Here is a 26,596-nt window from a genome sequence, read left to right on the forward strand (position 1 = left end):
TGGCCAACTCGCCGGTCCTTTATTTAGTTATTACTAAAGTCGATAAAGGTAATGTCACCATAATAATGGAAAAAAAGAAGATTATATCAAAAAAACAGAAGCCTTTTTCAATGATGATAGCTTTTTGACAATAAAAGATCCTGCCACAAGAAAACAACTCAAACATCTCTTGAAAAATTCTACTTTTTTATTAAATGAACATGAGTATTCACACCTGGTCAATACGAACCCTAGACTACTGACAGCCAGCAGACTGACAGCAGACCAATTATTCATTTTAAAAACAACCCATCATATTGTCACACTTCAATCACATTTCAAAATAAACATTACAAATTTCATAGAACACGGTCATTAAGAATTCCGTTGAGTTCTGTAAAATTACTTAACATTTATACTTACAACCTTTTCACAACTATTCATCTGATATAACTAATGTATGCAAGTATACCGATAGCAGAAACCATTAACTAAGTACAAATTCTTAATCATATTGAACTTTGTGTTGAACAATAATTTTATATTCAGTAATAACATTTACCAACGGAATGGTTTCCCAATGGGGTGCACCAGCATCAGGGATATTAGCAGAGATACATGTGGACAACCTTGAATATACCAAAATCACTAACAAAATCAGTGGAATATTTTTTTGGGTACGTTGTTGATGACATATTTGCAGTCATAGATAACACACTTCAAACAGTTCCACCATATTTGATTGCCTCAGCACGTTAGATTCTTATGTAAAATTCGTAGTAGAAGCAGAATACAATCTCTCTCTTCATTTTCTTGATTTAACAATCAAAAGATTGGCAACCTCATATACAATATTTATCGCAAACCCACACAAATGAACTATGTCATCAAGCAAGACTCCATATATCTGGGAGCCCAGAAAAGAGCAGCTTCCTACAGTCTGACCTATAGAGCACTCAACATTCCAATATTAAAATGAATTTTTTCTTTAAGCAATGGATTCAATAATGCCTTCGTTAATAACATAATCATATTAAAAACATACCAAACACTACACTTACTATATTAAAGAAAGGAAAAAAGAAATTATGCTACATTCACACTTAATAATAAGAAACTTTTATCAAATCACTGTTCAAGTGTCAAAACATCAACATTGCTTTTAAAATCAACAAAACTAACTCCAAAATATTTTTCAAATCTATGATGTTCCTAAATTCCTAAATTAGGAGTATAGATTGAAATGCATAAATTGTGACACAAGCTTTGTAGGCTCAACCAGTAGAAGTTTCCTAATTGGATATCAAGAACATTACAAAGCCCAAAAATAAAGTAGATTTTCAGCAATGAGCCAACATATGACCAACTATGGACATTCATTTACATTACAGGGAATTCTTCAAGATACGGAAATTTTCCACCATGCTAACAAAAGTAAATGATTAAATATTTATATTGAAATAAATGGAAAAATAATCCCATCTTTAATCTTAATGAAATATCAGAAAGAATTAATATTCTTCTGGAAGAAACCTTCAGTTATAATTTCAAACCAAACATTACTTGATTTTCTTCATCCTCAATCCATTCTCATTTTCCTTCCCCCATTACAAATTTCATAGAACACAGTCATTAAGAATTCCGTTGAGTTCTGTAAAATTACTTAACATTTATACTTACAACCCTTTCACAACTATTCATCTGATATAACTAATGTATGCAAGTATACCGATAGCAGAAACCCTTTCCCTTACCTCTGCCACATGCCCGGACTTCCCCTACTGTACCCATCCCTGTTCCCCTCCCGATATGTGCTGCCAGTCTTACATGTTTTGCTGTGGTTCAGTGTGTGCCATGCAGCAGCACACATACATTTTATTATACAACACTCCACTGGCCCGCGAGGTGAGTAGAGGTGAGTAGACACTCAGTACATTTCCCTGTACTACGCTATATACAGTGAATCATTTATCAACATATTAATTATATTTTTCATTCTTAGGGTTATTTACACAAAAATTACGAGGATCTATTCCCAGACATCTTTCACCGCTATGAATTCTTCCGTAATGTAACCCACATTATGTTACATTACATTACTTGATTTTGTATTGAAAAGGTGGAAATATTTTACTCTTAATTTTTAATTTAATATTTTACATGTACCATCTTCTTCTTCTTTTATGACCACATAGGATCACTTTAGTCAGTCCGTCGTTCAGGTCTCTTTGAAGGGATTGTTCGGGCTTTGCGGTCCTCCCAGTACTTCTTCAGACGCTCCGATCTTCGTGCCCTTTCCTCAGTTGAAAATGTGCGTGTTGTTGGTTTGTTTTGTGTAAGGGTAAAGCGGAGGTTTGTATTCTTGAGTTTTGTATTCAATTTTATCTTATTTTTGGTGTCTTCTGTTGTAAGGCCTATTTCCTTCAGATCCTCTCTTACTTCTCTGATCCATTTACATCCTGTTGTGGTATTTTTTGAGACGAGATTGTGTTGTACTAGTTGTTTCAGAAGTCTCGAGTCCTGCATCCTCATGATATGTCCAAAGAATCCCAGTCTCCTCTTACGCATAGTATCTGTAATGGGTTCTAGCTCTTTGTACACGACTTTGTTAGGTATTAACCGCCACTGTCCATCTTTCTGATATTTTTTGTTGATACAGGTTCTTCCAATCCTCCTTTCAATTTTCTGAAGTCTGTCAGTCTGTGATTGTTTATTCAGGTAAAAGAGTGTTTCTGCTGCATATGTAGCTTCCGGTTTTATAACTGTGTTGTAGTGTTTTATTTTTGTATTTATTGATAGACATTTCTTTTTGTAGATATTCCATGTTAATTTTTGTGCTTTAGCTAATCTATTTGTTCTTACTTGGATTGAGATTTTTTCATTTAAGTTATGTGTTATTACTTCTCCAAGATATTTAAACTGAGTTACTATTTTGATTTTATTACCATTAATGGTGACTTCTTTTAGCTGTGTTGGTTTTTGGGGCATAATTTCTGTTTTTTCAAATGATATTTTGAGGCCAATTTTATTTGCAATGTTTTGAAGTTCTGATATCTGGGTTTTTGCTTCTTTTATGTCCACTGCTAGTAATGCTAAATCGTCAGCATAACCCAGGCAATTTGTTTTGATTTTTCGGCCAATCTTTATTTTGGGGGGACATTTTCTAAACCATTCCCTCATTACCATTTCTAGAGCACAGTTAAATAATAGTGGTGAGAGCCCATCTCCCTGCCGTAGTCCAGTTTTAATTTCAAATGTCTCTGATGTTTCACCCCTAAACTTCACTTTTGACTTGGTATTGGTGAGTGTCAATTTTATCATGTTTATTAATTTGGGGTGTAGTCCAAGGTGTCTTAAAATTTTAAACAGAGATTCTCTATGGATGCAATCATAAGCTTTCTTGAAATCTACAAATGTTACCACCATATCTCTGTTTCTTCTCCTGTTATAGTCCATTATCAACTTAAGACTCATGATCTGATCAGGACAGCTCCTCCAGGGTCTGAAACCTCCTTGATATTCTCCTAGTTCTTTCTCAAGTTGTAAACTTATCCTATTAAGGATGATTATTGAAAATATTTTGTATGTTATGTCTAGGAGCGAGATTCCCCTGTAGTTATTAGGGTCGGTTTTGTCCCCTTTTTTGTGCAGAGGATGAATGAGGGCTGTTGTCCAGTGTTCTGGTAGTTCTTCTTTAATCCAGATAGAGACAAGTTGTTGATGGAGGGCAACTTTTGCTGAGGTTCCTGCATATTTCCAGATTTCCGCAAAGGTCTGATCTTCTCCTGGCGCTTTGTAGTTTTTTAATTTATTCAGAGCTTGGTAGACTTCCTTTATTGTAGGGGGATTGATGTTTTCTGGTGATGTTTTTATTGGGGTGTTGGTGTCCAAATGAAGGAGTTCTGTAGGTTCCTCACAATTTAAAAGCTTGTTGAAATGTTTAGCCAGAATTTCTGCATTGTCTTTATTGTTATGGGCCAGCTTACCATCTTCATCCTTCATCAGTAGGGTCGGGGGTTCATATTTTTGGAGTTGCTTTCTGAAGGTTTTGTAGTAGTCCCTTGATTTAGTTTTACTGAACTGTTCTTCAATTAACTGCAGGGTGTCCTTATGATGTTGTCTTTTTATTCTTCTTAAGACTTGGGTAATTTCTTTTCTCTGTTTTACTAGTTTTTGATAGGATATTTCTGTCTTTTGGGACTGATGTAATAGCCATGCCTGATGTCTTTTCTCCACTGATTCATCACATTCACTGTTCCACCATTGGTGTTTTTTACGTGGTTTAATTGGAGCTAGGTCTTCTGCAATTTGTTTAAGGTTGTGTACTAAGTCTTCAAGTTTGTCTGTGATTTTTATTTTTTCAGTTGCTTTCTGGTAATTTTTGTTGTTGATTAGCTGGGTAGGATCTATTTTTCTTTTAGTTTTAAGGGCTTGCTTTTGTTGTCTCCTCTGGGGAGTGAGTTTAATTTTAATTTTAACTACGTAGTGATCTGAACCTGTGTCTATTCCTCGGAGGACTTTGACGTTATAGATCTCTTTGTGGTGGTATTTGTCCATGCAGACGTGGTCCAGTTGCCATTCTCCTTTAGTGTAGTCAGGGTGTTTCCATGTTTTGAGTTTTTGAGGTTTCCTCTTAAAACATGTAGATTTTGAGATTAAATTATGGTTTCTACACAGGTCAACTAGTCTCTCTCCATTTTTATTTATTTATTTTTTTTATTTATTTATTTTATTTATCTATAGTAAATGTTTTATATTATCTCACAAGAGACCTAATAGACATATATTTTACGTACACCAAAATCATATCATTATAAGATATTTTATAGAATAAGTTACACTCATTTTATGCCTTTCCAGTGCTGATAATGGCTCAAGTAAGCCAAAACACGTACATTTTAAACATATAATATTAATTGAATAATCTATAAAATAATAATGTGTAGTATTGAATAGGTCAAAATTTTATTCTTTAATTTAGAGGTCATGGTTGTCTTTCAAGAAGACTTCCAAACACCAGTCTTGCATATCTGAAGTGATAATGAATACAGCACCGATGTTAGCATTTCTCAGGCGATGCTTGCCAAGGCAAGGAAAGTGTTAGATTTTGTGCTGGCTCTTGCCATTGGCCATGATGGAAGGACTGCCTCGTTGGAGTTTGTTGTAGGTTTTGGTAAAGAACTTGTGTTTCTGTAATAGTAATTTCTAAGCTGATCATGATAAAATTAATTTGAACATCTTTTATATTGCCTAGAACTGTTGTCTGTGTATTGGAGTTCAATAACTGAGGATGGGGATACTTTGATCTTGGGTCACAGTCCAGTAGAATTGAATAATCTACCTTCAAATCTATACCCTACTTCCTTCAACAAATGCAGTATGGTCTCCAGAAATGTAGAGAACAAAGTTATGGTGTTACACATCACTGCTTGACAGCTGTCTCAAAGAGATCTCCAGGTCCATTGCTGCCGAAAGCAGGAGCATTCGTGTTGTTGTGCAGCATTGAAAGTATTCTGATGTATTTTGGTAGATGCCAAATTAAATTTAGGACTCTTGTAGGAGCTTCTCGGTTTATGGAGCCAAAGGCTTTCACAAGATTTATAACGCCAGTGTAAAGAGGCTGGTTTTGTTCTTATATTTGTTTGTCTCTGAAGACTATTTTGATTATGCCTCAGTTGTGTATAAATCTACACTGGATTTTAGATAGGTTCTCTCCAGTGAGTGACAGCAGACAGGATACTTGCAAACAAATTCCCAGCAGCAGAAAGTAGTGATATTCTATGATGGTTGCTGCGTTGAGCTTTGTTTCTCTTTTTGAAGATGATGACCATTAAAGAATTTCATAGGTCAGTGCAAATGGTTTAACTGTTCCAGATTTTGGCAATTAGCATAAATATGTTTGTATTCAGTTTGTGTGTGGCCTCCGTTCTTGAAAACATCAACAGGGATTCCATCTGAGCTTTTTTTGAACTATCAAAAAAGTCTCTTTCAACCTCTTGAAGGGAGGTTCAGTACAGGTTATTTTAAGGATTTGCAGCCTGAATAATGATGAGATTGCTCTGATCATTTAGTTAGCGCGCCCTCTGTGCTGATGGTTCCTGCTCAGAGTGCGTTGTCTCTTCCAACCCAAGCATTGAAGTCTCCCAACAGGGTAATTTTGTCATATTCCATTCAGTCAGCAGTAGTAGATTTCTTTCTGGTTGCTGTTGAATTTTTAAAGTTGGAGCATATAAACTGATTACAGTAGCTAACTAGTTATTGATGAGTTTTCAACTTATTCCAGAAGGGAGTATGTCATGGTGATAATGGAATGAAATTCTTTATTGAAAATCCAGCTCCATGATTATGAAGTTTGTTTCCTTCTTTCCCTTTCCAAAAGAAAGTATATCTATCCCCTAGCTCCTTAGCGGATTCTCTCCCGCTCATCTAGTTCCACTCAGATTAGCAGTGTAAAATTGTTTGAATTGCTGTTCAATATTTTGGTTGAATATCAGTCTCCATCAGGGTTCAAACATTCATTGCAATGAATACATTTTGTTTGAAGATTTTCGACCACATATGCTATCTAGACAGTATTTAGGGCACCTTTTCTAGTCCCGTCCCTATTCAGGTTGAGCAGAGTGGATCCTAAATAAGACTTATCGTGAGTCGCTCTAATACCTGTCATTGACCATTAGTGGAAATATATATTTGCAGGGAGTTTCAAATGTTTAAACAACATACATTTTGTCTGTCATCGTAGATATTGTGATTTCAGTTGATTTGTAAATGCATGTTAGGCATTAACATTTTAACTCGCTCTTTCCAATCTGGGTGATCTGCTTTCCGCACTTTAGTGTTTGTTAGTTCTTTCTTTCTTTCTTTCTTTCTTTCTTTCTTTCCTTCCTTCCTTTCTTCCTCTGAGAGATACAAATATTATTTCTTTGTTACAGTTAGTGGAAATGTGTGTATCTTTGCTTTGCAGGGTGGTTCAAGTGAAAATGAAGCCAGTAGTGTGGGGTCCCGAGTTAACATTCAACAGAAGCTGCAAGAGAAAAAGCAGAAACAGCTGGCTGAGCTAAGGGTAATAGAAGAGGAGATAAAACAAGGCAAGATTCAGCGTCCTGGTGGTTCAGGGGCACCATCTGGTATTGGAGAAGATTTTGGATCACTACCTCGTCAACCAATCCCCCGAGCAAAGCGGCATAATCCAGGTGGCTGGCCACCTCCTTCGCCTCCTAGCTCACGAGCTGTTCCACCTCCTTATACCTACCATCTTCTTCCTCCGCCACGTGCTAAACACCGTTCAAAGACACCGGAAATTCTTCTTGCACCACACTATTTAGAAAACAGCAATCTGTATTATGGATGGGATCATGATCGTGCACCTGTTTACAGGCTTTCAGATGATGAGCATCTTGATAGGTAAGTTGGACATTCAGAACTGCCAGATAGTTAAAACTGTTATATTTGTTTATACATGCCTATATTTAATTATATTTACGTATGTACCAGTATAGCTTACACATTTTTTCATAACAATGTCATCGAGTGCAAAATAATCAGTATGCACTAGTAATTAGAATTTTTTCCAGTGTTTCGAATAGAGTTTCTTACATTCCATTGGGAATTGATATGCCATTATATTGGAATCAACACATCGATTTCTCTTTATGTCCGTAACTCCATCAAGTAAACTACATCCTGTACTGAATCTGGAAGATGTTTGTTCTTGCATTGTATATTGAAATATGTCAGATTTTTACTGACCGACTGAGCTAGCTGTGTGGGGTGAGTCTTGTAGCTGAAACTTGCATTCAGTAGAATGTGGGCTCATATCCCATCATTGGCATTCCTGAAGATGATTTTCCATTGTTTTCCCATTTTCACATGCAGTTAATGCTGGAGCTGTACCTTAATTAAGGCCATGGGTGCCTTCAACACAATCTTAGGCCTTTCTTCTCCCAGCCTTACCTAAAACCTGTTAGTATTCATGCGACATTAAGAATAGCAAAAAGATATCATTGATTGGTTTCCAATCTAAACCATTGTGTTATGTCCACTTTTATGTTGATACAACAGCATTTAACATTCATTGCCTCTGCCATTTATATTGTGTCTTTCTGCACCAATTTTTCCTAACTTTTCTTCTGGTGACACTGTTACTGGCACCTGCTGAAATTGATGAGAATCATCAGAAAAGCTTTCCTTTATTCTCAGTTCTTTCTATAATTTGTTTTGTAATGAAGAGCTTCATTATAGACTTTCCATTTCTGAAACCAAACTGTAGAATGTGTATTTGGAGAAGCGACTGAATAATGTTCTTACAAAATACCGTCAATCGCAAATGCAACCTCTTTGCATCAGCTTTGTTACATCTGGATTCAATTTCCTTATCCTGGGAGGGTACACATCCTAAGTGTTTCCTGCATGACATTTAATTCTGTTAGGTTTCTTTCCAACTGATATCACTTGAAAATACTAATTTTCATATCAGCTACATTTCACTAGTTAAGTCAGGAACATCCTGCTGCCATATATGGCAGTAGATGATACTACCTGTGACTGACTGACTGGCTGAGGGTCAAGCTGCCATTACCAAACTTGACACCCAAAGGAAGGACCAAGGGCTATGGGTGGAGGATTCCTCCCTTTGGAGGCCAGGTGAAGCCTTTGTGTAGGAAATGGCACATAAATTCACAAGAAAGGAGAACACAGCCAATGGTTTAGATGGCAGAAGAAGACCTCAATCCCTATGGCAGATAAAACTGAAGAACTTCCTCCTGTTAGCAATGTCTGTATTTCAGTGAAGCGGTTGTAGAAGGTGTCTGTACTCTTGAGGAGTGGCCTCAATCTTCATAAAGTGCCTCTGGTAGTGGCGACCCCACCATAATAATAGCCTAAATATGAATATGATACTTTTGAACTTGCCTCGGAAAAAGGTTAGGGTGTACCCTGGAAGTGCCGCGCAGTTCCTTGAGTGCTGGGGGAACTGTGAAAAATAGGTGACCAGTAGCCTATATCTTGAAAGTGGGCATAATCAGTCTTATGACCTTGACAGGAAAGGCTGAAGAAGTGGTGTATTTTATGGAGAAAGAGGGTATAGAAATTATAGGATTGAGCAAAGTTAAATGGAAGGGGAACGGAAAGAAGAGAATGGGGAAAGGGTATATGCTATACTGGAGTGGTGGCCAAGAGGCAAAAAAGGTAGTGAGCCTGATAATTTCATAGCAGCTGGAGGAGTATGTGGATATGGTAGAGTACATCAGCGACAGGATAATGAAAATTAAACTGATAATCAGGAACGTTGTGAAGGACTTCATACAACTTTATGCACCACAGGCAGAGAACAAAGAGGAGGGTATTGAGGAATTCTTGGAGAAACTGGAAAAGTAGATAACTGATGCAGAAGTAATGGTAAAATTAAATGCACAGGTGGGAAACAAAAGACAAAGAAAGAATTACACTAGAGTCCCGTTAATCCGAACCCGGTTAATCCGAACTGAAATATTCAATTTTTTTAAAAAAATTCTCCGTATTAAAATGAGAGAACATGTTATAGAATGAAGATTTACTTGCATTTTATTAGTCACATTTTACTAGAATAACTTAATGTAAACATAATTACACATCATAAACCATCTATCACTGGTCGTCTATCTTTACAAAGTGTGTTAGTTTCTTTTGCCGTAGTGATTGGAACCTACTCGAAGATGCAGTGTTAAAGCAGTGTATCATAAACATCACATCACTGGGCGTAGCAGCGGATAGTGTACGGCAAGTTCTAAGGCGGCCGCGGATCTGAATGTGTCACTAGTTATTCATTGTGATCTTTTTTGTCGTCACTCTGTTCCTCTTGGGATTTTTAAATTACTGTCTGGTTCCGACAGGTCTTCTGTGATCTGAGACCGAACTGGTTTTTCTGAAAATTACTCTCTAGCATTGATCGCGCTCGCTATTCTAAAATGCTTGCAGACATCTTTCCTTTCCTTTTACACTGATTTAAAGAAATACCTTGACAGCTGTTGCAGTCCTTCCTATTGACATGCTTGTAGATAGGTGCAGTTACTGCTTTCCTTCATTCAGAAGGTGCTTTACTCAAATTCCATATCTATCTTATTATTCCATAAAGCCACTTCATCCCTGAATTCCCATTCCGGTCAGATTTCATCTATTCCTGGTGCTGTATGACGCTGGAGTTTTTTACAGTCCTCTGCTTTTCCTTGAGCATAATTTTATTGCCATCATTATTCTCCCATTGTACTCTGCTGTTGTTGAATTAAGCAGGAGGTACAGCAGTTGATTACAACATAACTAAATGTGCAGTTACAGGTCCTGAAAAGTCTGATCAACCCTGTGCATTGCAAGGATTCAACACAGTCTGCTGTTGAAACTTAGTCACTGACATAGGCCAAACTGCTTTCCACATTTCTACCCAGCTGAATCCCTCCGTGTTGGGCTGAGTAGCTCAGGCAGTAGAGTGCTTGCCTTCTGAGCTCATGTTGGCAGGTTCAATCCCAGCTCACTCTGGTGGTATTTGAAGGTGCTCAAATATTGTTTGGTACTTAATATGTCAAATACACAACTGTAGTTTAGTAGTTTACATTTCCTGCTATGAGTTATTAGAATATTTTCATGATGAAATTGTTTTTGATGAACGTGGCATCATCAGAAACTTAACAAAGAATAACTCAAAACTATGTTCCTCTCCTCTACTAAAATCAGACCAGACATGAACCAATATATCCTCTTCAGTGTACACCATTAACAAAAATCAAATATGGGATTTTGCAGGACATTGATAAGATTTGTGAAAGGATCAGATAAGGAACTCGGATTTCGCCGTGTTTGTCCTGATGGAATCTTACACGCTCCCAAAAAGTGGCCAAGGCCTAATGTTGGTGAGGGCCACCTGGAAAGTCTCAATTTGGCCATTTAACATATGTTATACCTTCCTACATGTCAGTGACACTCATTTGCACTTCCTCAGAAATCTTCCATTTAAAAGGCTTCAGCTCTATCTTACTGAAACAATTTGTCAATCGAAGCCATTGATTTGACTGGTAGATGCATACCAGTACGGAAAGAACTTCGAAATGATGCATTTAAGACCTGGACAATGCATGCCTTAAGAGGCAAGGGAGTCGTTCTGTACTCAGATGTCCCTCAAACTAATGCATGGGTGAGCAATAGAAAGGGAATTTTACGCTCTGAATGGACAAATGCTCTGGATATGTCATGTAACATTAAAGTGGTTTGTGCAATACTAGGTCAATGTTCCAGCACAACCCGCTGCTGTTTTCCAGACAGCAGTGAGATTGAAACTCTTGGACACGTGCTGGGATCATGACCCAGAGGTGAATTGCTGGTGAAAGCAAAACTTCACAAAGTGAGAAGTGCTTTAGCCTCATCCTTGAGATTGATAGGATGGGAAGCCCATGAAGAAGTACACTGTGAATCCTCTAAAGGATCTTTTAGACGAGTTGGTATTGTCACAATAAACCAGCACACCGGAAAAGCTGTTGTATTAGATCCAACAGTTCCCTTTCAAAGGGATCAATATCAGGCATTTGAAGTTGACCAGGAGAAGTGGTTCATCTATGAACCCTGTCTACCATACCTCTCTGATCACTACCATGTTCCATTGAAAAACTGGTGTGTCACAGGACTACTGTTTGACAGTACGGGTGCTGTGCCACTGTTGACCTGGAAATATTTGAAAAGCCTTGGATTGTCTTTAACTTAAATGACATCGCCTGAAACATTATTAAGGATCACTTAAAATTCTCCATCATTTATACTTCACATGATAGGGAGTCAGTCTTATTACTAAACTATACATACTGATACTCAACAATGCAAGTAATTGTGTTCCTGTTTCTCTCTATGTGCATATTTATAAATATAAATTTGCTTCACTTGACCATTTGGTGCAGGTATTTATATAACATATGTAGAGTATTAACCATTTAATATTTCGTAATTTCCTCATTCTGGAGATTTTCTACCCTTATCTGTCTACAGACAGATTTCACTTTCTCTGTTCTAGGCCTAGAGATACTTAATTCACTACATATCAGATAGTGGTCTGTATTATCAAAAAATCCCCGGAATACCCTCACATTCCTGACAGATTTCCTGAATTCAAAGCCTGTCATGATGTAGTCTGTTATGGATCTGGTGCTCCTACTCTCCCATCTTTAGCAGTGAATAGCTTTACGCGTGAAGAATGTATTTGTAACTGTTAATCCCATACTAGCACAAAAGTCCAGCAAATGCTTCCCATTCCTATTCCCTTCCATATCTTCCCCACATTTACCAATCACCCTTTCGTATCCTTCATTTCAATTTCCAACTCTCGCATTGAAATCACCCATTAGCACTATTCTATCCTTGCTGTTAACCCTGACTATGATGTCACTCATTGCTTCATAAAACGTGTCAACTTCATCCTCATCTCTACCCTCACATGGTGAATACGCTGAGACAATTCTCATCCTAATTTTTCCAACAGCCAAATCTACCCACATCATTTTGCTCATTTATGTGCGTAACAGAAACTATGTTGGATGCAATAGTATTCCTGATGAAAATTAAAAAATGAAATGGCGTATGGCTTTTAGTGCCGGGATGTGTCCGAGGACTTCGGCTCACCAGGTGTAGGTCTTTTGACTTGACTCCCGTGGGCGACCTTGCGCGTTATGATGAGGGTGAAATGATGATGAAGACAACACATACACCCAGCCCCGTGCCAGCAGAATTAACCAATGATGGTTAAAATTCCCGACCCTGCCAGGAATCAAACTTGGGACCCCTATGACCAAAGGCCAGCACGCTAACCATTCAGCCATGGAGCCAGACAGTATTCCTGATGATCAGTCCTACCCCACACTCAGTCCTTCCCTTTTTTAATAACCATCAAAGACAGTTTATAATCTCCTATCACTTCATTATCTCTCCTTAGCCGAATATCATTAAATCCTAACACATCCAGTACTTTCTTTCTTCCATAAGCCCCATTGATATTGATAGCTGCCCATCAAATTCCATTTCATTCACGAATTTGTTTCCAAAGAGTCCCTCGCCTGTCAAATGGGAGTGGGACTCTGTTACTCCCATAGGTCCGAGACTTGCCTAAAATGTTCTGAGCGTGCTCGATGAAAAATTCTGTGAAGCAGGATGCTACCCTTACTTATACATAGTCCAGGCAAGGATCTCTCCTCTAAGGGGTTAGGGACCATCGGTGGATTGCATAGTCCTAGCCGCCTGAGCTCAAGGAGGGCCATAACTGGTAATGTGCCCGAGATGCCCACTCCCATTCCATAGCAACTGGTATCCCAACTCCCAGGAGCGCTTACTGGGCCACTCAGCCGTTGCTCACAGTTCACTAACTAGAACGTAACTACAGTAACCCACACCATGAACCATGTAAAGCTGTAATTACACCTATCTCTATAAGCAAGGGAACAGGAAGCATTGCCACAACTATCGAGATATCTCATTAATTAGTGTACCAGGCAAAGTGTTCACTGGCATCTTGGAAGGAAGAGTGCTGTCAGTGGTTGAGAGGAAGTTGGATGTAAACCAGTATGGTTTCAGAAAAATGCTATGAGCGAATAGACAGTTTTGTTTATGTTTTGTAAATCTAGAGAAGGCATACTGAGGGAAGAGATGTTTGCCGTACTGGGAGACTATGGGATTAAGGGTAGATTATTAAAATCAATCAAAGGCATTTATTTTGACAATGTCCAGCTCCATGGCTAAATGTTTAGCATGCTGGCCTTTGGTCACAGGGGTCCCGGGTTCGATTCCCAGGGTCAGGAATTTTAACCATCATTGGTTAATTTCCCTGGCTCGGGGGCCGGGTGTATGTGTTGTCTTCATCATCATTTCATCCTCGTCATGACGCGCAGGTCGCCTACGTGCGTCAAATCGAAAGACCTGCATCTGGCGAGCCGAACCCATCCTGGGATCTCCCGGCACTAAAAGCCATACGCCATTTAATTTCATTTTGACAATTGTGCTGAAAGTGAGAATTGATGATAGAAAGAGTTCTTGATTCAAGGTACTTACAGGGGTTAGACAAGGCTGTAGTCTTTCACTTATTGTTCATAGTTCACATGGATCATCTGCTGAAAAATATTAAGTGGCAGGGAGGGATGCAGTTAGGTGAAAATGTAGTAAGCAGTCTAGCCTATGCTGATAACCTGGTTTTAATGACAGATTGTGCCAAGAGCTTGCAGTCTAATGTCATGGAATTTCAAAATAGATGCAATGTGTATGGTATGAAAATTAGCCTTTGTAAGGCTAAATTGAATGTTAGATTGGGAATACAAAGCTGTTACAGGTAGATAATTTCAAGTATTTAGGATGTATGTTCTACCAGGATGGTAGTATAGTAACTGAGATTGATTCAAGGTGCAGTAAAGCTAATGCATTGAGCTTGCAGTTGTGATCAACAGTATTCTGTAAGAAGGAACTCAGCTCCCGGACTAAACTATCTTTACATCGGTCTGTTTTCAGACCAACTTGGCGTTATGGGAGTGAAAGCTGGGTGGACTCAGGATATCTTATTCATAGTAACAGACGTGAAAGTAGTGAGAATGATTGCTGGTACAAACAGGTGGGAACAATGGCAGGAGGGTACTCAGTATGAGGAAATAAAGGCTAAGTTAGGAATGAACTCGATGGATGAAGCTGTACGCATAAACTGACTTCAATAACATTAATTATTTATCAAGTGTCACACATGCTATTTAAACATTGTGAAATCAACAAATCCAAATTTACTTTGTATGGACAACATTCAAGGCAGTATCATTGACGACATACAACAACACAATTGTTTTATATTAGTTTTATAAAACTTGAACGTGCACAAATTATTTTAATAATATCAAGTACAGACTTATGTAACAGTCAATTTGTATTAATGCAACTGACAGGATAATGTACATGGTTATATTGAGAGACTTGTGTTTGTATGGTGAGATCAACCAACCCCATCTTACTTCTTATAGACAGCAACGATCAAGGAGTGTCATTAACATGACACACAATACAATAACCAACTTACATTAGTTTGATATTATTTTAAGTTATTTTAATACATCACGTATAGACTTATATTTTATTCACTGTGCATCGATGCACTCAAAGAGCAATTGACAAAATGATTGTGTATAATTTGTAAGACATTTGTATAAGCTTATTAGTTTTTAACATTATTATGGTTGTTTGGCTGAAGATGGCCCAAGATTTCAGGGCCGAATCTAGTACCATGTGTATATTGAATATATAAATGTGTACCAATTTGAATTGTATCGAGTAGGAGGAACAACTACTTTTGCTATATTCGTTAACAAAATACCTAATGTAGTCAACTTGAGTGGTATCTTGTCAAATCTAGCCTCTTCGAAGAGAGTTGTAGGGATGAAATTTATTCATCACCATTATCACCAACCTGGAAGGAGTGAAAGAAGTGAACATTCAACAATATTTAGAACAATGTCAAGGAGTCATACATTTTAAAAAACCTTTTAACTGGAAGACATACAGATATTTTTTAGTGTAACAGAGTTTGAAACTTTTAACAACAACTAATCAAATAAATAGGTATAGTTTTTTAAGTAGGCTAACTATGTATTCATCCTGTCTCATTTCACCAACCCATTAACCACCACATTGTTTTAATATCATTTTAATTCAATTTATATTCAAATAGTTTTTAAGAGGAACAAGGTACCTGAAAATAATGTACTCAAAAACTCAGTGATTCACCTAAGCTATACAACAGCTGAAGATGTTCCCAAATAAGAATGAAACATGCACTGTTTATAATTAATTAATTTGCTGAAAAGCAAATAAAAAGTATCAAAAAGGTGTAGGATTTTCAATTATTGTAAGTCTCTGACATTGAGGCAAGTTGGGGGCAGGAAGATGTCTCCAGAGAGTCTTCAGTCAAATAAGGATTGGGACCACTCCACTGTCACATTGAGGAGAAAAGAAGCACATTCTTCAAGCTCCAGAAAATCCTCAAAAGCTGCGACTTCAACCTGGACGTCAGAGTTCATCTTGTCTGTTACTATGTATTTTCAGTTCTGTACAGAGTAGAATCGTGGACATTGACAAACAAACTTCCCTGAAAAAACTTGAGGTATTTCAGATGTATTATCACCATATCCTCCGGATCATTTGAGTAGATTAGATACAAAATTCTGGCTATGGAGAATTGGTATGTAAATTCGTTCTGCAGATCAGACTGATTTTTCATACAGATGAGATAGGATCGGGAAACACTATTAAGACCTGGAAACTTTTATACTTTGGTCGTCTCTGCTCATCTCATCCTGCAGGGAAAGATATGTGGAAGACACGGCCAGGACAGACTAAATATCTCGTAGTTTTAAAGCGTGGACCAATGGTTCGGTCTTTCTCCAGCAGCTCTTTTCAGATCATCCATCAATAGGATGACGTAGCCAACATGATTGCCAACATGTGGTTACAAACATGGCACTTCAAGAAGTATAAGTTAATAATTTTGGAGATGATTTTGTACCCCCTGTTTAGTGTGATCAACACAGTTGAATTTTCTTATAGGTAATTCTTTTTATACCGGGCAAATTGGCCGTGCGGTTAGGGGTGAGCAGCTGTGAGTTTGCATCTGGGAGATAGTGGGTTCGAACCCCACTCTTGGTAGCCCTGAAGATGGTTCTCTGTGGTTTTGCATTTTCACACCAGGCAAATGCTGGGGCTGTACCTTAATTAAGGGCACGGCCAGTTCCTCCCCACTCCCAGGCCTTTCTCATCCCATTGTCACCATAAGACCTATTTGTATCGGTGTGATGTAAAACAAATTGTAAAATTAAAAAAAATTATAAACCCTATATATTAAATCACCTGCTACTCTCTCCTCACTCACACCCACCCTAGCATTCTCCAACAAAAGAATTCAAAGGAAAATGAGGACGAACTTTGTTAAGTAATCATTTATTACTTCATAAAAGTTAAGTTCTGTAGGTAATACATTATTTTCTACAAGATATTTCTTAATTTTCTAAATTATTTTCTTTTATCCTAGAAATCTGCATGTTAATGAACTAAGGAAACTAGGGTAATTAATGGTACAGTTAGAGAGTTTGAATTAAGATTCTGGCTATTGAGAATTGGCATGTAAATTCATTCTGCAGATCGGACTGAGTGACTATTTTACCTCTAATCACGCTCTGATTCTTCATAGATCCAAAATACTGATATCAATGATTTATTAACATTAGGCAGATCTTCACTGCCATTGGTCATTCCCAATTTTGACCACCAAATTGCCAGAAACTGCCACAAGACAGTTTTAACTGCTACCGCTCTAGCCAAATGAGTGTATGGTCAATGTACACTAATTTGCCTTGGGAGGACAAACATGTACACCATGAGTGAATCGTGTGAGTATAATGAAGATTGCCAAACAGTATCATCGTACACTGGCATGTGTCCCATTTGCATTTAATGCTGATGTCTTGCGCAGAAGTGTTGCTGAGAGGATATACATGTTCCATAGCTAACGCAGAAGAGCTACTAAGGGGGCATACGTTCTCCTCCCTCATTCATAGATGCATGAAACCTAATAAGGCCTTCATAGCAGTTGAGCAGTGTGAGCCACAGAGCGAAAGCATGCCTGGACTTGACAAGTTTTTGACCAGGTAGATGAATTGAGAGAGGTTGTACTAAGAAAGGCAGGTTGGACATTTTGGCATATTGTTAACTACTAGAACTGTTCTGACTACACTGTGGATCGGTGTTGGATGTATTGAAAATGTAAGGGTATATACGTAAGAAGAAGGCTTGGGTCAACCTTGTCAGACCTCCAGCAGAGGAGATCGTATCATGCATCAGGCTGTAATTACTCCATGGGTGTTGCTGTGCACCATCCAGAGACATGTCACAGCAGCTGGGGATAAACCTTTCTCCAACAGTACCATATCCAGTTGGCTAGTAGAGCAGGATGTGTCATAATGGCATCCCTTATAATGTCTGCCATTATGACTTGAGCATTGCCAAACATGTTTGAACTTCTGCCATGAACAGGCAGCATGGCTGCTTGCAGGTTGGCAACAAGCAGTGTTCAATGATGAATCACAGTTCCATGTGGATACAGATGACTGCCAAATTCGAGTCTAGAAACATCCTGGTAGTGCAGTGATCTATGATTCATTTTAGAGCGGCACACCTCCCCCAGTGAGAAGTGTCATGGTGTGGTGTGCCATTTCCTGATTCCTGCACCCTCCTGATGTTGACTGATGGAATACTAACAACACAACGATACATCCAGGAAATCTGCGACCATGCATGCTTCCCTTCCTGGTGCAGCTTGACAACTCATCTTCCAGCATGTTAATGCCCGACCTCAGACAGCACGGGTATCTCTGGCCTGCCTTCAGGATGTCAGTGTGTTTTTTAGCCAACAAGGTCTCCAGACCTCTCGCACATTGAGAATGTGTGGGACCAGATTGTATGTAAACTGCAGCAGATATGGAGGGTCAGTTGCTCCAGACGTCTGTATGCCTCCATGCCCGACTGTATCATTGACTGTATCCATACCATACTTTGTCCAACACTGTACTAAGTGCATTTTGCAGGTGTTTGTTACCCTACAGTAAGTGCTTGGTGTGGTATAGTATTTTGATGTTTTGATTATATTACCATGTCCTGTGCCTGTATCTCCGTATGTGCCCCTGCAATGGCCCCTTCATAGTGCATAATTAATTGTTCATTGCAATTAAATGTATTAATTATTATAAAACTCCTAATACTAATTTTGTGATCCATATTCACATTGGGACCACCAAAGTGCATCAAACCATATTTGATAACGTTGTTTCGCAATATAAGCTCTTAAACATTCACCCTCATTCTCCGATTACCTTGCTTTGTGAGGGTTCTGAAGTAGTGCAGAGGTTTAAAGAGGCACATGATGTCAGCATCATATTTGCATTCCTCTTTCCTTCTCTTTCAATCTTAGCATCCTGGTGTCCCTTAGTAATGTCAAATGTCTTAACAGTGTGAAGAATTATTCAAACTCACTCCTCTACCAAGAAAGGTTATACCACAAAGTTTGCATCTGTTTAATGCTTTCCTTCTGTGTGTGCGTGATCAGTGCGTTCTTTTTTTCTTTTTTAAATAAATTTTGATGTTTCCCTGTGTTTCATATGTTATGACTTAAGTATATTGTAAATAAAAAGATAAAATGACAAATAGCAGGTAGGGACCCTCTTCGGAGGCAGCCCTGCTCAGGGAGTGGCGCCCCTGCCTATGCGAGTCCCGAGCACACTGACCCGGTGTTTATTTTCTGGAAAGGGTTCCAGCTCAGGGTTACGAGTGAAGACCTCAATGGAATCTACAGCGGAGAAGTTGAACTTCAGAACGGTGGAGATTGCGGAAGAGGCAGCCCAGTACTCAGGGAATAGTATGAATACACTATTTATCAGCTGTGTTTGTCTCCCATATTAGGGGTGGCTGCAGGATGCTTGGTCAACGGTCTCGAAGGCGGAAGAGGAATCTTAACTCCCAACGGCAATGAGAGCGGAAGAACGTAGTGGAGTAAACCACGAAAAAATAATCATTTTGGACTAGCAATCCAATCTTGCTTTGGAAGCTAATTCCTTCCTTCACAAATCACAACTTCATTCACAAGATGGATATGTCACTGAAAGAGAGCACTACCCCAGGTGTTAGCTCGGCAGAGAAATCCACCATTGCACTATGCAATGCAACGGGACCTAGGGTTCTGGAGAATCTCAGCATCTGCGAGAAAGACGAGTTGGAGCATCTTGAAACACCTTCCAAACTCAAATTCAAGAAGAACTATTTCATTGGAACAATAAACATCAACTCACTTACCAGAGTCAGAAAGAAAAAAGAACTAGAAAAGCTTTTGGACAAAAACCAAATCCAGATCCTAGCTGTACAGGAGACAAGATTCCTGGAAGAAAACATCATAGACATCAACCAGTACAGAATATTGTAAGGAAAGCCAGCAATTAGAACAACTACCAACATGCCTATGCTCAGAACCTGCTTCTACATAAACAAGAAGATAGTAAACGACGTCACAGATGTCACATCAAAATCTGAAAGATTGTCTCTACTAACTATTAAACGCAAGAATAAGAGGTACACTCTCATCAACTGTCACACTCCGATCAACGAAGACAACAAGAAGAACCCACAGAAAGTTGATGACTTCTGGAAACTGAAATCACCCGGATACCCAAAATCCTGCTGGGAGACTTCAGTGTGCAGATTGAGAAGGTGCGAAAGCACAAAGATGTCGTAGGGGAATATCCAGCACATAGGAGGATAAACAAGAATGGGGAAAGGCTCATTGGACTCTGCAAAGCTTTTCAGTTAAAACTTATGTCAACACACTTCAAGAAACTCCTGAGAAAATCAAAGACATAGGTATCTCTGAATCCCGAACTAGGGGAATTCCAATTGGATCACGTAGCAATAACAAGGAAAATCTCGAAGGAGGTGATGAACGTCAAAGTGATTAGGAACGGTGAATTTGATTCAGACCCCCTATCTCTCCAAAGTTAAAATCCATTTTCCCCCAGTAGGACAAAAGAGAGACCCCCCTAAAATGATGAGATACAACACCAACAAAATGAACATCACTGAAGACATCATTAGAAATCAGGGACGAAATCCGGACCAGCAGAAAGGGGCACTGGCAAGAACTATGCACAGGAATCAATGAAGCCGCAAAGAAAACCCTCGGGCAGGCTAGGAGGAAAAGAGAAATATGGTGGAATGAAGAGTGCGAGGAAGCTCTCAGGGAGAGGTCTGAGAAATGGAGAAAATGGAAATGCTCCGGAGAAAAGGATCACATGATACAATTTAGGGAACAGAGGAAAGAAACATTCAGGATATTTTGAAGGACTAAACGATCATTTGAAAGAGCTCAACTGAAAGAGATCCAGGCCGACTTTGTCAAGAACAATTCCAGAGACTTTTATCAGACATTCAAGAGCAAACTCAAAGGATACCAAGCGCCAAGTTTGAGCTTCAGAAACGAACAGAGTAAAATCGGACTGAACAACCAAGAAAACTGTGAGATATTAGCCAGATACTTCCAGACTCTCTTGAATTGTCCTTCCCCAACCTCCAAACTAGAATTTCCAGACATACCAGAAAACTCAGATGATGACGAACCACCAACAAAGGAAGAAGTCAAGGAAGCCTTTGAAAACCTCAAAAACAACAGGGCAGGTGGAGAGGACTCGATAACGGCAGAAATGTTGAAACGTACAGAACCAGAAATCTTAGATGATCTTCACTAAATCGTCAAGGAAATCTGGGAGAAGGAGACAATCCCAGAAGAATGGAAAACAGCACTTATCCATCCACTGCATAAGAAAGGGGACAAACAGGATGTCAACAACTGTAGTGGCGTGTCCCTCGTTCCAATCGCCTATAAAATCCTCTCAAAACTGCTTCTTAATAGAATAGAGACGAATCTGGACCAACAAGTAGGGGAATACCAAGCAGGGTTTAGGAAAGGCCGCTCCTGTGTTGAGCAAATATTCAACTTGAAGTCAATACTCCGCCACAGAACATTGACCATTCAGCCAAGGACCAGACAACCGCTAAATTTAATTTTATAAATGTATTTACCTTTATCTCATTATTCTGTAATGAATAATAATGGATAATAAAATCACTTTTGCTTGTTTCTGCATCTAGGGAAGCATATGACACACAAGGCATTTGATACACGAAGGATTTTAAATGAACTGTCAGATATGTCCCAGTTGAGGAAAATTTTACTCCAAATCCTTAGTGAGCACCTCTTGTCTTGAAACTATATTCAGAAAATATAAGGAAAGTAGTAAATGTCAATATGTTCTTTTTATTCAGAAATAACTAACAAGGGAACTAACAGGTATGACAGGTTGAAACTTATCTTGACCGGACGAGTTGGCCATGCGGTTAGGGGCGTGCAGCTGTGAGCTTGCATCCGGGAGGTAGTGGGTTCGAACCCTACTGCCAGCAGCTCTAAAGAGGGTTTTCCATGGTTTCCCATTTTCACACCAGGCAAATGCTGGGGCTGTACCTTAATTAAGACCACGGCTGCTTCCTTCATACTCTTAGGCCTTTCCCATCTCATCTGTGTCGTGACATAAAACAAATTGTAAAAAAAAAAAAAAAAAAACCTATCTTGAATTTTTCACACAATCGTACTGTAAGAGGATAACATGAGGAGGATCGGCCTGCAGATTTAACTCTAAGGCTGCAAAATCGTACCTGGAATTCTAGTACGCAAGCATAATGGGCGGTGTGGCTGGACATCGCTGAGGCAGCTCGGAGTTGTGGTTATGCATGCAGTCTTTCGATGTGTTCTGAAGCTGTATTGTTTCATTCTCTTGTCGGTCACTCGCAACGGTATTACAGAAATGATGTTTAAATTGCATGATTATAACACAAGTTTTTTCTACACCAAGCTCCAATGAATTAGAACTTCAATTTCAGACTGTTCTTCACACATTTCTTTCTTCTTCTCCAAACAGTATTTAGCAGGCACTTCAAACTCGGAAGGTCACTCTCTTATGTAATTTGTTGCAAAAATGAATATTTTATCATGTCCAGAAATAATGTATGAAGGACTGCAGTTTAAAGATTGTGTTTGTTGTGAACCTCAATTTTAACTTCATTATGAGAATTAGAAATTCTGTTAATCAGCAGTAAAGAGCTATTCTCTGCCGAAAAAAGAATTTGTCTTAAACGGTTGAATTATGCCTGTGGTACCTGCAGGAATCTGAAGCAGTCAGATTGTTTTGTGTAGAGGGATGTCTTCATGGCAAGTTGTATCACTGTATGTGGTCCACGAATCAAAAAGCAGGGCAAAGTTATCTTCAGAGAACTAAAAAAAAAAAAAAAAACTTCTCTAAACCATATTTTCAGTTCTTTTTTCCCAATTTTTCCTGATTTTGTAACAGTGACAACAATGTTATGTGCTGTAAACATTTTTTTTGAAACCAGAGGACCGAAGGTTCCAGTCAGCTCCTGCAGTACAGTAAATAATTTAGGGAGCATCACAGTGTATGAATGTGTGTATAAACTGACCAATTGGGCTATTGTGGCTGTGTTTTTCACCTACTTTTTCGACCACATTTCGCGCTTGAACTCATGTTGTAAATAGGGGACAGGGGTGGAAGGGAGAAATCACTCTCAAGCCATCTCCAGAAATTCTTCTGCAGCCTTATTCTTCTGTTTTTTGTCCCGAATATGCGAACGGGATACAAATTTTGTAATTTTCCTACTTCCAATTCTGTGTTGTGTCTTGAAACGGCTGATCCAAGAATGAGAGGGGGGGATTACTTTTTTCGATAAATAGTTTGCCTGCAATTTTCAAAGCCCACAGTCGTAAATCTTCATTACTTACATTTTGCTTTCCCCTTCTTGCCTCCTGGTTACAAGAATAGATTTTTTCATTCATAATGTTTTTATGTTTAATCAGACTTGCCAACATACCCATGTTTTCTAACTGTTGCTTCCACAAGTATCTCTCTGACTTCACTAAATGAATTATTTGTGGACGTGTGAAAATGATAATCACTTTTTACTACCTTTGTTAAGCCAGAATTTTACAGCCTGACTCTTGTACTCCATACTGATGTTTTCTTGCACCCGCACATTCTGCTTACAACTGGCAAAGGGTTTTGACAAGCAGAATCACTTCAGCCGCTTTCACTGTCCCCACTGTGTACATAAAGAAAAACCTCCTCGGTATGTTGCTCTCCTCTAAGATTATTTTCCATGAAATCAATCAGATATTGTCCCTTAAATCACAGCTGCACTGTAGCTAGTTCACATTGTCTTACCATTTGTCCATAATTTCTTTTTTTCTTTCCTTTTTTAATTTTTTTTTATTGCTAATTTTTCTAGAGAATAAAAAAACTCTTTTAGCAGAATTGCACATGATAAATTTCATATTTGAGCCTGTATTGTCAAAAAGTATCAACTTGTGAAAATCTTAGCAACAGACACCTTTACAATACTGTAATCATACTGTAATCATCTTTATTAATAAGACTACATTAAACTATATTGGTGATAAATGTTTCATCCTCTTATGGGACATCTTCAGTCACAAAAAAAAAATCACTGGAAATATGGTAAGGACACATTAAAATTAGTGAATAAAAAGTTAAAGGAGGTGAGTGACCAGAAGGGCACACAATTTGCATTTCACATTGAATTTTTCATTAGTTCATTCATATTTCTTTCCTTTTTAGGCCCATCTTGTTAATATCACAACCAAGTTCAACTTGCATCATTCAACAACAGTCAACCTTTCTTCAACTCATCACAAGAAACTATTTTAACGTGGCATTAATATTACACTATTTTACGTACACTTTCAAGAACTTGTACAATATGTTCACAATGTCAGGATAACTATATAATTAATTTGCATAGCCACTCATGTTGTGTTATATTTGTGCGATTCCACACATGTAATGACATTTTAACCTGTGCAATAACTGGACTTCATGGTTCACATCATGTTCATGTTAGCATTATTTTAAGATTCAAGATTGACAAGACGCTAATATGCCGCATGACAAGATTCATAGACTTTTTATTCACTAATTTTAATGTGTCCTTACTATATTTCCAATAATTTTGTGTGTGACTGAAAATGTCCCATCAGAGGACGAAACTTGTATCACCAATATAGTTTAATGTAGTCTTATTAATAAAGACGATTACAATATTGTTAAGGCGAAACATTTGTTGTTAAGATTTTCACAAGTTGATACTTTTCACAGAAGTAACTCGTCATAAACTCCGCTACATTACTAGGATTTAAAACAACCATCAAAACCATTGCGTTATTGCTGGATGGATTGAAAAACCGCATAGCTGACTAGCACGTGCAGCTCTGCTTGTCACTGGCCTTGTGTACGTGGGCCATCAGGGCTATCTACTCCAGCCAACATGTACAGTACTCACGCTACTTTCCATTGATCTATATGAAAGATTTGCTATGTGATTTCGGAGACTTAGAGTTACATCTGGAGGCTGATGTTCAGCACATTGTTCTTGTATAGTACAACAATTGTCGCAACAGGGTTTCAAGATGGGTTTTGACCTGACTTACCTATTACTTCCCTTATAAGATAAGAAAGATGATTTTATGTATGGTTTTTATTCTTTATATTTTACTTTACGATTGTTTTTATACTTGCTGCCATGTAAGTGATGTTTCGTGTGCTTCTAGGGATTGTAGCAGTGAACGTGGCTCAAATTTTTCCGAGTCAGGTCATGGTGCTAAGGATGACATGCTCACACCTGACTCTCAAGGAGGGCACCAGCAAGCCATGCTCATGTACAAGTCCTACCGAATACCATCTGACATGGACTCGCAGATTTCTCTTCCTCGTTCTTACACTCTTCCTAGGGAGTTCAAGTACTATCGCCGGCCGAAGTCGAGAAAGGCAATCCGATCGGAGCATTTTGTGGCTTCCACTAATTCCAGTGATGGTATATTATTACTGTTATTATTTCTGACTAATCTAAAAAGGCAAAATAAACTTAACAATTTTATGTATGTAGAGTTTTGCAAAGGTGGCCTGCTGTGTAGCTCATTTGATTAAGCACTTGTATTATGTGCAAAGGTTACAGGATCAATTCCCAGCACAGTCAGGGAAAATTTACAAGTGCTTACATGCATTAGATCCTAATCAGTAGATTTTGTTACATTAAATTACTCCTTTTTCAGAGCAAAATTTTGTCAGTTTAATGTCTTATAAAACCAGTAACAGTTAAAGGGACGATGGTTGTGTCAAGGAAACTATTTAGAAGTAATGATTTCATGTCCACATTAGTGCTCATTGGCTTTGAATAATACATATCTTGTAGTATTAATTAATTTTTCATATTCACTGTAGTGATAAGGTTCCAAAGAATAAACAGTAAGCAAATCTGAAATATTGAAATGGTGCAGGTGACATGGAAGACTTCTGTTCCGAAAACAGCTGGAAATGTGTGTGAAGATGGTATAAGTTGTTATCCTTGTGGAACAGTCAAGTCTAGGCAATGTATGAATGTAGAAAGAAGGCATATTAGATGGCTGAAAAGACATCAGATTAGTTCAATGAGGAATCCAAAAGAAAATTCTGGGATAACTTAGGAAATATTCTTGTAATGTTAGGTTAAACAACAAGGAAACATTTTTGGACTGTAATGAAAAATCAAGGAAATGGAGGGATCAGGGAAATGAAACACGCTTTCTAATAGTTTGATGATCTCGTTGTAAATCCTGGGGTATCACTGGACACTAGAAGCAATACATATGAAAAGTATACTATGTGAAAGAAACCTTCCTGGGTATGTTTCAGATTCCAGAATTTGAGTGGAAATGTAAGCAGAATCACAGTTAACGAAGTGGAAAGAATCGTAAATGAACTGTTGTAAACTGACACAAATGAATGATATACAGTAGTCTAGAAATACTGGAACCATAGTGGCAAAGGTAGACTAAAAGTATGGTGATGTAGGGATGAAATAACTGCTGTGAATAATAGTATGGAATTGGATAAGGTACCCCATGATCTGGCAAGAGAAGCAATTGCACCAA

At 38.3% G+C, this 26,596-nt stretch overlaps 1 protein-coding gene across 1 annotated transcript in view; it reads left to right on the forward strand.

Moving 5' to 3' along the window:
- Nucleotides 1-26,596, forward strand: part of LOC136876226 (uncharacterized) — a 113,636-nt gene that overhangs the window by 58,920 nt on the left and 28,120 nt on the right. The window contains exons 6-7 of the mRNA XM_067149996.2: nucleotides 6,944-7,383; nucleotides 25,238-25,500. Coding sequence (XP_067006097.2) covers nucleotides 6,944-7,383; nucleotides 25,238-25,500 — 703 coding nt within the window. The remainder of the gene's footprint in view (nucleotides 1-6,943; nucleotides 7,384-25,237; nucleotides 25,501-26,596) is intronic.

This window comes from Anabrus simplex, chromosome 6 (genome assembly GCF_040414725.1).
Source record: "Anabrus simplex isolate iqAnaSimp1 chromosome 6, ASM4041472v1, whole genome shotgun sequence".
In the NCBI taxonomy this organism is placed as follows: domain Eukaryota; kingdom Metazoa; phylum Arthropoda; class Insecta; order Orthoptera; family Tettigoniidae; genus Anabrus; species Anabrus simplex.